General features: G+C 39.8%; 1 protein-coding gene across 1 annotated transcript in view; it reads left to right on the forward strand.

Moving 5' to 3' along the window:
* The window catches only part of CHST7 (carbohydrate (N-acetylglucosamine 6-O) sulfotransferase 7), a 35234-nt gene extending 26685 nt beyond the window's left edge, over window positions 1–8549 (forward strand). The window contains exon 3 of the mRNA XM_011938739.1: window positions 7917–8549. Coding sequence (XP_011794129.1) covers window positions 7917–8046 — 130 coding nt within the window. The 3' untranslated portion in view covers window positions 8047–8549. The remainder of the gene's footprint in view (window positions 1–7916) is intronic.
* The last annotated feature ends 2713 nt before the right edge of the window (window positions 8550–11262 follow it).

Below are 11262 nucleotides of genomic sequence, written 5' to 3' on the forward strand. Positions count from 1 at the left end.
ATACATATGTAACAAACCTGCACATTATGCACATGTACCCTAGAACTTAAAGTATAATAAAAAAAAATTTAAAAAAATATATAAACCTGCATGAAAAGCAGCCTTTTGGGTAGATACGAAGATTTTTCATAAAAGGATATAAAAGATTGCTTATGGGTACAGAGGTTGGGCTGGTAGTACTCTCCGTAAAAGTTTGTTGGGAAATGGGATCTGACCTGGCAACATTTAGCACTTGGTTAAGTCACTGACAAAATCATCCTGAGTTACTGCCAAGTTTGTTTCCGGGTCTTTAAAGCAACCCAAGTGAAGAGCTCAACACGTTGCACAAAGAAGCAATGCCATAGATTTTTTTTTTTTTTTGAAATAATTATATAGGCCGTGTGTGGTGGCTGATGCCTTTAATTCTAGCACTTAGGGAAGTCAAGGTGGGAGGATTGCTTGAGCCCAGGAATTCAAGACCAGCCTAGGCAACGTAAGGGCATCCCGTCTCTACAAAAAATAAAACATTAGCTGAGTATGCCTGTAGTCTTAGCTACTCAGGAGGCTGAGGTGGGAGGATCACTTGAACCCAGGAGTTTGAGGTTGCAGTGAGCTATGATCACGGCACTGCAGAAATAATATACTCACAGGAAGTTGCAAAAACAGCACAAGAGGTCCAGTGTACCCTTCACATAGCTTCCCCCAAAGGAACACCTTATATGTAGATCAATATCAACACCAGGAAATTGACACTGGTGAGATCTAAGAACAGACCTTTTTCAATTTTCAGCAGTTTTTCCGTGTACTCATTTTGTGTGTATGTGTGTGTATAGATCTGTGTAATTGTATTATATATAGATTTGTGTAAATGTGCTACCCTCATTATCATTACATACCCTACCCTATCCCACCCCTTTCACTGGCAAACACTAATCTGTTCTTCATCTCTATAATTGTGTTATTTCAATAATGTTATATAGATGGAATTATATAATATTTAACCTTTTGAGATTGGCATTTTTCACTCAGTTGTTGTAATCCTCTGGAGATTCATCCAGGTTGTCTTGTTTAATAATAGTTTGTTCTTTTTCATTGCTGAGTAATATTCCATGGTATGGTTGTACCAGTTTGTTTAACCCTTCACTCATTGAAGGGCATTTGGATTGTTTATTACAAATAAAACTACTATGAATATTTGTGTATGGGTTTTTGTGTGGACATAAATTTTCATTTCTTTAGGATGAATGTCCAGAAATGCAATTGCTGGATCGTGTGGAAGTGTGTGTTTAGTTTTATGAGAAACTACCAAACTGTTGCCCAGAGCAGCTGTACCCTTCTACATTCCCACCAACAATGTCTGAAAGATCAAATTTTTCTGCATCCTCCCAGTATTTGGTATTGTCACTATATTTCATTTTATTTTTATTTTATTTTTTTGAGATGGAATCTCACTCTGTCGCCCAGGTTGGAGTACAGTGGTGCAATCTCAGCTCACTGCAACCTCCACCTCCTGGGTTCAAGTGATTCTCCTGCCTCAGCCTCCAGAGTAGCTGGGATTACAGGGGTGCGTCACCACACCCAGCTAGTTTTTGTATTTTTAGTAGAAACGAGGTTTCACCATGTTGGCCAGGCTGGTCTGGAACTCCTAACCTCAAGTAATCTGCCCGCCTCAGCCTCCCAAAGTGCTGAGATTACAGGTGTGAGCCACTGCGCCTGGCCAAGATTTCTGTTTTTAAAAAATACATCTTTTTACTTTGATTTTACTTTAAGTTCTGGGATACATGTGCAGAACATGCAGGTTTGTTACATAGGTATACATATGCCATGATGGTTCGTTGCACCTATCAACCCATCATCTAGGTTTTAAACCCCTCATGCATTAGGTATTTGTCCTAATGCTCTCCCTCCCACTGCTCCCCACCCCTCAACAGACCCCGGTGTGTGATGTTCCCCTCCCTATGTCCATCTGTTCTCATTGTTCAGCCCCAATTTATGAGAACATGTGCTGTTTAGTTTTCTGTCCCTGTGTTAGTTTGCTGAGAATGATGGTTTCCTGCTTCATCCATGTCCCTGCAAAGGACATGAACAAGATTTATTTTTCAAGAGTTTTTTAACGATTCAATTTTTTAGTAGTTATAGGACTTTTCAAATGACCTGTTTCATATTGGGTGAGTTATAGCAGTTTGCTTTTTGAGGAATTGGTCCATTTCATCTAAATTGTCAAATTAATGGACGTTGTTTTAAGTAATTTTTTTTTTTTTGCCTTTTAATGTCTGTGGGGTCTGTAGCGAGAACCCCTGTTTCATTGTTGATACTGGTAATGTTTGTCTTCTCTTTTTCTATTGTCAGTCTTGATAGAAGTTTTTTGTTTGTTTGTTTTGTCTTTTTGTTTTGTTTTGAGACAGGGTCTCATTCCTGTTGCCCAGGCTGGAGTGCAGTGATGCAATCTCAGTTCACCCGCCTTCCGGGTTCGAGCAATTCTCCTGCCTCAGCCTCCCGAGTAGTTGGGACTACAAGTGCTCGTCACCATACCCAGCTACTTTTTGTATTTTTTGTAGAGACAGGGTTTTGCCATGTTGACCAGGCTGGTCTCGAACTCCTGGCCTCAAGTGATCTACCCGCCTTGGCTTTCCAAAGTGCTAGGATTACAGGCATGAGCCACCATACCTGGCTGATAGAGGTTTTTTGATCTTTTCAACGTACCGGCTTTTTGTTTCATTGTATTTTCTTAATTGTTTTTGTTTTCAGTGTTACTGATTTCTCCTTTTATCTTAATTATTTCCTTACTTCTGCTTGTTTTGGGTTTTTTTAAAAATCATCCAGTTTCTTGAGGTAAGTACGTAGATTATTGATTTGAGATCTTTCTTTCTTTCTCATGTATCTAGTGTTTCGCATTTTTCTCTTAGCTTTACAAATTTTGATGTTGCATTTTCATTCAATATAGTTTTATTTTCAATGAATTATGTTTAAGTATGTTCTTTAATGTTAAAATTTCTGGATAATTTCCTGCTATCGTTCTGTTATTGACTTCTAGTTTGATTACACTATGGTTATTTAATTTATTATTATTATTTCAATTTTTAAAACATTTGTTCAGATTTGTTTTGTGGACCAGGATAGGTTCATGTTGTGAATGTTCCATGTATGCCTAAAAAGAATGCGTATTCTACTGTTAATAGGTGGAATGTTCTATAAATGTCAGTTCAATTCTATTGGTTGATGTTACTGTTCAGTCTTTCTGTATCCTTACTGACTTTCTGTCTAGTGAGTCTATCATTTGTTGAAAGAAGGGTGTTGAAGTTTTCAACTATAAATGTAGACTTGTCCATTTCTTCTTTCTGTTCTTTCAGTTTTTGCTTCAGGAAATTTGAAGCTCTGCTATTTGCTCTGTACATATTTAGGATTGCTATGTCTTGTTTGTGGATTGACTCTTTAAACCTTATGTAACATTCTTCTTTGTCTTTGGTAATTTTCTTTGCTCTGAAGTCTATTTTATCTAATATTAATGTAGCTACTCTTCCTTTCTTTTGATTGTTTGTATGGTGTATCCTTTTCAGCCTTTTACTTTCAACCTACCTCATTGCATTGGAAATTAATGGTAATGTTTTTAAATCCATTTTGCCAATCTCTTTTAGTTTATATATTTAAACCATTTATATTTAATCTAATTATTGATATTTTGGGACTTCAATTTGATTTCTGTTTGTTCCCTCTGTTTTTATTCCTTTGTTTTCCTTTTCCTATCTTCCTTTGAGTTACTTGAGCATTTTTTAGAATTTCATTTTATCTGTAGTGTTTTTGAGTGTATCTCTTTGTATGTTTATTTTAGCGGTTTCTTTGAATTATACATAACTTATCACAATCTACTGGTGTCAACATCTTACTACCTCCATTGAAATGTAGAAAACTAATCTCCATTTAGGTTCCTTTATCCTGCCCCTTAAATAGTCTCTTAAAAATTTTCTTTACATATATTGAGAACCACATCATACAATGTTACTTTGTCTCAACCATCAAAAATAATTTTAAACACTCAAGAGAATAGTCTATTAAATTTACTCATATTTTACCTTTTCTGTTGTTCTTTCTTCATGTGTGATATTTCAAGCCTCCTTTTATCATTTCCTTTCTCTGGGGAAGAACTTTAGCAATTCTTTTATAAAAGTTCTATTGACAAAAATTATCTTAGTTTTCTTTCAAGTGAAAATGTCTTTATTTCACCTTCATTCCTGAAGGATATTATCATGGGATATAGAAATCTGGATCGAGGCCGGGCACTGTGGCTCACGCCTGTAATCCCAGCACTTTGGGAGGCCAAGGCAGGTGGATCACTTGAGGTCAGGAGTTCAAGACCAGCCTGGCCAACAGGGTGAAACCCCATCTCTACTAAAAATACAAAAATTAGCTGGGTGTGGTGGCGGGTGCCTGTAATCCAGTTACTCGGGAGACCAAGGAATGAGAATCATTTGAACCCAGTAGGTGGAGGTTGCAGTGAGCCGAGATCACGCCACTGCACTCCAACCTGGGCGACAATGAGACTCTGTCCAAAAAAAAAGGAAAAAGAAAAATCTGGATTGGCAGATATTTTCTTTCAGCACTTGAAAACTGTCGTGTCACTTCCTTCTGACCCCCATGCTTTCAGATACAAAATCCGTTGGCATTCATATTGTTGTTCCCATAATTAATGTGTCATTCCTCTTTAGTTGCCTTCAGGATTTTTTTCTTTGTTTTTGCTTTTCTGAAGTTTGAGTATGCCATGGCTTGGTGTAGATTTCTTTGAGTTTTTCTTCTTTGGGGTTTACTCAAGTTCTTAAATCTGTAAATTTATGTGTTCTGCCAATTTGGGAAATTTTCAGCCATATTTCAAGTAGTTTTTCAGTCTCTTTTTCTGGAACTTTGATGACATGCATGATAGATCATTTATTATGGTTCCACAGGCCCCTGAGGCTCTGTTTATCTTTTTTTAACTCTATTTTCTGTTGTTCAGATTGGATAATTTCTATTGTTCTATTTTTAGTTTCACTAAGTCCTTAGTCTATCATCTCTATTCTGCTATTGAGCCCATCCAGTGAGTTTTTCAAATTTTCATGATTGTATTTTACAGTTCTACAATTTCCATTTGGTAGCTTTTTAAAAAATTGTATTTCTTCGCTGAGAATTTCAATTTTTTCATTTGTTTCAAGTGTGTTTGTAATGGCTAATTGAGGATGTTTATGATTGCCACTTAAAATCTGTTTCAGATAATTTCAACATCTGTGTCATCTCAGCGTTGGTATGTATTAGTTGTCTTCTCTCATTCAAGCTGACATTTCCCTGGTTCTTAGTTTGACAAGTGCTCTTTTTATTGTCCTGGACACTGGAAGAATTATCTTATGAATCTCAGGCCTCCACTGACACCACACTGGTGGAGAAAGGGGCACATCACCTGGTTACTGCCAGGTCACGGTGGCAGTCCAGAGATCCTGGCTTCCCACTAGGGCTTTGCTCACAGGAGAGGGGATTTTTTTTTTTTTTTTTTTTTTTTTTATTTTTTTGATACAAAGGTGTCTCCCTGACACCACACTGGTGGAGAAAGGGGCACATCACCTGGTTACTGCCAGGTCACGGTGGCAGTCCAGAGATCCTGGCTTCCCACTAGGGCTTTGCTCACAGGAGAGGGGATTTTTTTTTTTTTTTTTGCTTGGTTTCTGTCTTTTTAGAGTGAATCTTTCCCTATCCTTTGGCTAGAGGTAACAGGCTTTTTTCAGGGCCTTTTTGTGTGTGTCTCTCACAATTGGCATTACTGGCTTGCTGGCTTCTTTAGCACACAACATTCAGGATATAGAGGCGGCAAAAAGAAAACTCAGGGTCACGGTATTCCTCAGTTGCCAAGGTTCCCAGTCAGTCGGCCTTCTTCTCTCCACCCTTCAGACTCTTATCTTTGTTTTATACATAATATTTGGAGTTTTGAGTTATACACTTTGTGGGAGGAATAAGGAGAAGTGCATGATTCCATCTTGTCAACTAGAAGTCAGCCCATCTGGCCAGGTGCAGTGGCTCACATCTGTAATCCTAGCACTTTGGGAGGCTGAGGCAGGCAGATCACCTGGGGTCAGGAGTTCGATACCAGCCTGGCCAACATGGTGAAACCCCGTCTCTACGAAAAATACAAAACTTAGCTGGGCGTGGTGGTGCATGCCTGTAATCCCAGCTATTCGGGACGCTGAAGCATGAGAATCGCTTGAACCCGGGAGGTGGAGATTGCAGTGAGCCAAGATCACACCACTGCACTCCAGCCTGGGTGGCAGAGCTAGACTCTGTCTTTAAAAAAAAAAAAAAAAAAAAAAAGTTGGCCCATCTGGAAGTTGGTTTTTATTAAAGACTGAAATTTGACATGGTGGCTCTTTCTTTATGTAAGTAACCTGTTGTGGAGGCTAAAGTAACTCCATCTTGGATGCTAATCCACCATGTTGACTTGTGATTAACCTTGGTTCCAGGAATGCCTCTGAGATTTCCAGTTCATCTATTGTTCCTTGTGTAAGAGCACATCCTTACCATAAATTCTGCTCTTAGATCAAACTGCTACTCATTTCCTCTGAAGCACGTGTACCTTTTCCTTTGGTATATAATCCCTGGGTCTGGGGGTGGGGGCTAATGGCATGGAGATCTACCTGCCTTGTAGCTGCTCAAGACCATACTTCTGTCCATAAGTTCCCCGATAAAATCACCCTGTGATAACAAGCTGGACTTCTCTGCCGCCTCCTTTGGTTTCTCAGCCCCTTCTGAGTTTGGGGGTCACTTTGCATATATAGCCCTTTAATGAAACGTGTACTAGCAAAATACTAAAGATTTATAGAAAGGGGCGGGGCACAGTGGCTCATGCCAGTAATCTCAGCACTTTGGGAGGCCAAGGCAGGTGGATCACTTGAGGTCAGGAGTTCGAGACCAGCCTTGCCAACATGGTGAAACCCTGTCTCTACTAAAAATACAAAAAATTAGCCAGGTGTGGCGGTGCACGCCTGTAGTCGTAGCTACTCAGGAGGCTAAGGCAGGAGAATTGCTTGAACTCAGGAGGTGGAGGTTGCAGTGAGCTTAGATCATGCCGCTGTACTCTAGCCTGGGCAAGAGTGCGACTCCGTCTCAAAAAAAAAAAAAAAAAGACTTATAGAAAGGCCTCAAAGCATTTATGAAATTAGCTTTTCCTTAATGCTTAGTGTGAATCTTTATTGCACATTTTAAATCATCTTGAAACTGCCTTTCCCAGACTTTGCATTAGTAGTTCTATTAAGCTGATGGACAGTTTCACTCCATTAGAAAATGTCAAATTTGGTACACATCCAGGATCAGAGGAGGGATCACAGGAGAGCAAGAAACTGGTGACAGGACTAGTACAGACACACTGGAGTCAGCCCACTTTCCACTGCTCACATAGAGTGACACAAGCAATGTGTTTAAATGAAAGAAGAAAAAGTTCAGGTGCCACAAACGTAGAAAGCTGGACTCACTGCCTGTCTACAGCCTCAGTTGTATAGAATTGTCAGTTGCTGTTGGCATTTTGCACTTATGAACTGGTACATGAGTGAAGAATGGATGGGTACATGGTTGGTGCCTAAAGGTATGGCTTCAATCCCAATTCCTCCCACACGCTACCCAGAAGGTCCCAGAAAGCCCTGTTCTCCTCAGCAGGCGCTCCACAACAGCAGCTACAGAAAGCACAGCCATGCTAACAGAGGCGCCCTCAGAGTTTTCCCATCTTCACCCTCACCCAGTGACCTCTTGGGTCATTTTCTCCTGGTCTGTCTTCACAAACCAGAAATGATTGATACTGATTCGGTATGGGTTTGGAAGATTATAGGTTTCTGATTTAAAAGGACTTATGTTGTCAGGGTCCAACAGACTTTCTTTCTGGGGATTTCTGTGTTCTGAAGTTCAGACATCCTTTGTTCCTTCCCTTCCAGGTCAGTCACCATGAACCGGGGCACTCGGCATGCTGCCTCAGCACTGGAGAAGCAGCGCTGTGGAGGCAATCTGTCACACTGTCAGAGTCTGGGAGTTGACTTGCTACCAACTGCTGTGCAATTCTGCTGAGCAGGAATATCATGAGCTGTTCAATAATGACGGATGCATTGGTTGAGATGAAGTTTCCAGTAAGGAAGTGACAGTGCAATGTGGATATTTATGGCCGTAAAATAGGAAGAGCTTAAGTTCCCAGGCTGAACCTGCCACTGCTGGAGCCATTTCATTTCAACAAGGCATCCTCACAACAAAGAAGAGATGTGATTTGGTACCATTTCACATCAGCAGGTGTCTGGACAAAAACATCAATGTGAATAAGGGCCAACTGCAGTCCTGTCTATCTTGATTAAATTACTTAATATTAAATAATAGGTCTGGGCAGTATTGTTTTTGACCTGACTCATCCGGCTGTCCTTCAAATAGCTCTGTCTACCCAGAACTGACTTGTAAAAAGTAATTTTTTCTCCCTGGGCTGGGAGAACTCTAATGAACTGAAACACATTTTTACTTTTAAATTTTTCTATCTGGTGTTTTTGTAATTATACTATTAAATGACTCTGGAGTCATGTTAATGACAGGATTTGTTTTGTTTGGATGCAGTTCAATTGCATGGTTTGGGTAAAAGCTAGTCTACATACAGAGGAATATGAAGACTGTAGAAGAAACTGTATATCGGGTTTAAGAATTTCAGCAATTATCCAGTACGAACCTAAGCATTAAACTGCAATGTCAAATCCACTTACTTCAGTCTTACTAGTTGATGTTGCCAACAGTTGGTAATGCCTTTTTCAGGATTCTACATTCAAAGCCTGTTAAAGATGGTTACAGGCAAGGAGGAGTCACAGGCAGAGGCTAGATTTAAAGTATATCTTTTAACCCTAATGCACATTTTAGAAAGTCTCAAAAATCTGTTGCTGTGATTTTTACATCCTTTTTTTTTTTTTTGAGACAGAGTCTTGCTGTGTCACCCAGGCTGGAGTGCAGTGGCGCAATCTTGGCTCACTGCAACCTCCACTTCCCGGGTTCAAGTGATTCTCCTGCCTCAGCCTCCCGAGTAGCTGGGACAACAGGTGCATGCCACCATGCCTGGCTAATTTTTGTATTTTTAGTAGAGATGGGCTTTCACCGTGTTGGCCAGGCTGGTCCTGAACTCTTGACCTCAGGTTATCCGCCCACCTTGGCCTCCCAAAGTGCTGGGATTACAGGTGTGAGCCACTGTGCCCAGCCCTATTTTAAAACTGAATTTCTTCAAGCATCTCAATCACAGGCTGGCAGAAACTTCTGTTAAAGGCCCAGATAGTAAACAGTTTAGTTTTTATGGGCCATATGATCTCTGTTGCAGCTCCTCAGCTTTGTCATTGTAGCAGGAAAGCAGCCACAGACAGTAAGCAAATCAATGAGCCTAGTCATGCCAATAAAACTTTATTTACAAAAAAAGGCAGTGGGCTGGACTTGGTTCAGGGGCCAGCTGTAGTCTGCCAACCCCAGGCCTAAAGAAAGCTGGAGAGGAATAGTTACACCCAGAAAAGAACCTCTCAGTGAGGGAAACAGACTAAGAATAGTATCGCACTACAGCCTTCTACCAACAGATGATACTTTAAAATACAAAACAAAATTAGCTCAGCCAGTTAGTTGTTTTATTTTGAGTTTTGTTAAAAAAAAAAAGCTTTGAGAAAATGTGTTAAATATCAGTAAAGGGCAGGAACACACATGGCTAGCTTTACAATAACAATCTAAACATACACAAAGGCAAACATTGAGTAAAATGCTAGGGAAAGACAGCACTTTGGGCCTACTGCAGTTTTCCTTATTGCACATAAAGGTTGTGGATAACTCCAAGTCTTTAATTTTTCACAGTTATACTTTAATGTCATTTTATATAACATTTATTTATATAACATACTATAATGTTACTTTTATAAAACCACCACCAGTTTGCTACTGTTCAATGGAAATAGAAGGCAAAATTCTCCCCAATTACAGTATGTAAGCGCTCTATAAAAAGTTCCCTAGGTCACATCATTCCATGTTAAATGCGTCCTATTCTATTTTAAAAATTGCTTTTCAGCTATTAAATGAATCTTGATGGCCTTCTCATTTAACCATTTTCATGGACATAGTACAACTTCACAAGTAAAAAGTACCAGATGTATTTTATGTGAAAAACAAAAGGACAACTTAGGAGGAGCTGGCCCTACTATGAAGTCACACTTTGAACGATCAATTTCAGTGGTAAATTCCCAATCCGTAGACTTAACACCCACACAACTGAAAACCATCCCTCTGCTTCTCCAAAGCCCACAATTGGAATAATCACAACACAAGTCAGCCCCCAAATGTCCATGCAGTTAAGTCATCCAGTAACACCTGAATTGTAGCCTCTTTCAAGTGCTTGAGACAGCAGATGTTGAGGTTTCCATGCTGTTTACAAGTCCTTTTCTATCTGAGTTCCTCCAACATATACAGGCCCAGACAATTTTCCACTGGCCAATAGCTGACCGTGACATTTGGTGATTCTGTTAAGCCTTTTGAAAGGTGGTCATCAGAAGGAGAAGGTGACTTCTGCTGTGTGTTCTCATGTCTGCTTTGGACCTTTTCAAAGGGCAGCACAGCAGACAGCCCTACCTTTTCATCTTCTCCAAGGCTCAGGTAGCAGAAAACCGGCTGCCTGTGTGTTCCGTATGGGCCATGACTATAGTATACCCTGCTTACAAAAATAAGACTAACATCAAAAACTTTGGTTTTGCTCTTTACGATTTTTGCTAGCACTGGGTGACAAGGTGTGTTTAATTTTTTAAAAATGTCTATGAAAATTGAAACTGGAAAAAATTGTTTAGGTCTTGTTTCGAAAGGACTGTTGATGAGTCTACTTGCTTTTCCTAGTTAAGCCACTAGCATTGGTTTCTACAGTATTTCTCTATATGTTGTTTTCAGGTTTTAGAAACAGGGACGATCTTTTCAGGTATCAAAGTGGTAAAAGCAGTATTCAGATGGGTTGTTTCTAAACTACAACTCTTGGCCACTAGATTCTTTCAACTTCACTGTATCAGAATGTAGCAGCCGACACTGGCAAGCCAGAGTGTCAGTTAAAGAACAACAGAAGAGATCAGAACTCAATGATACCAGTCTAATATATATGAAAGACTTTTTCCTGAACTAATTAATCTATAGAATCAACATCAAAAGGCAGACAAGAAACTTGTCAAGTTCCCCACTTTTGAAGTGGAATAAGAAGTCATACACTTGTGAGATCAGTAGGCTGACTTCCTAGCAGCCCTCATTGCAGAT

The sequence above is a fragment of the Colobus angolensis genome, unplaced genomic scaffold (assembly GCF_000951035.1).
Source record: "Colobus angolensis palliatus isolate OR3802 unplaced genomic scaffold, Cang.pa_1.0 Scaffold176, whole genome shotgun sequence".
Lineage (NCBI taxonomy): Eukaryota > Metazoa > Chordata > Mammalia > Primates > Cercopithecidae > Colobus > Colobus angolensis.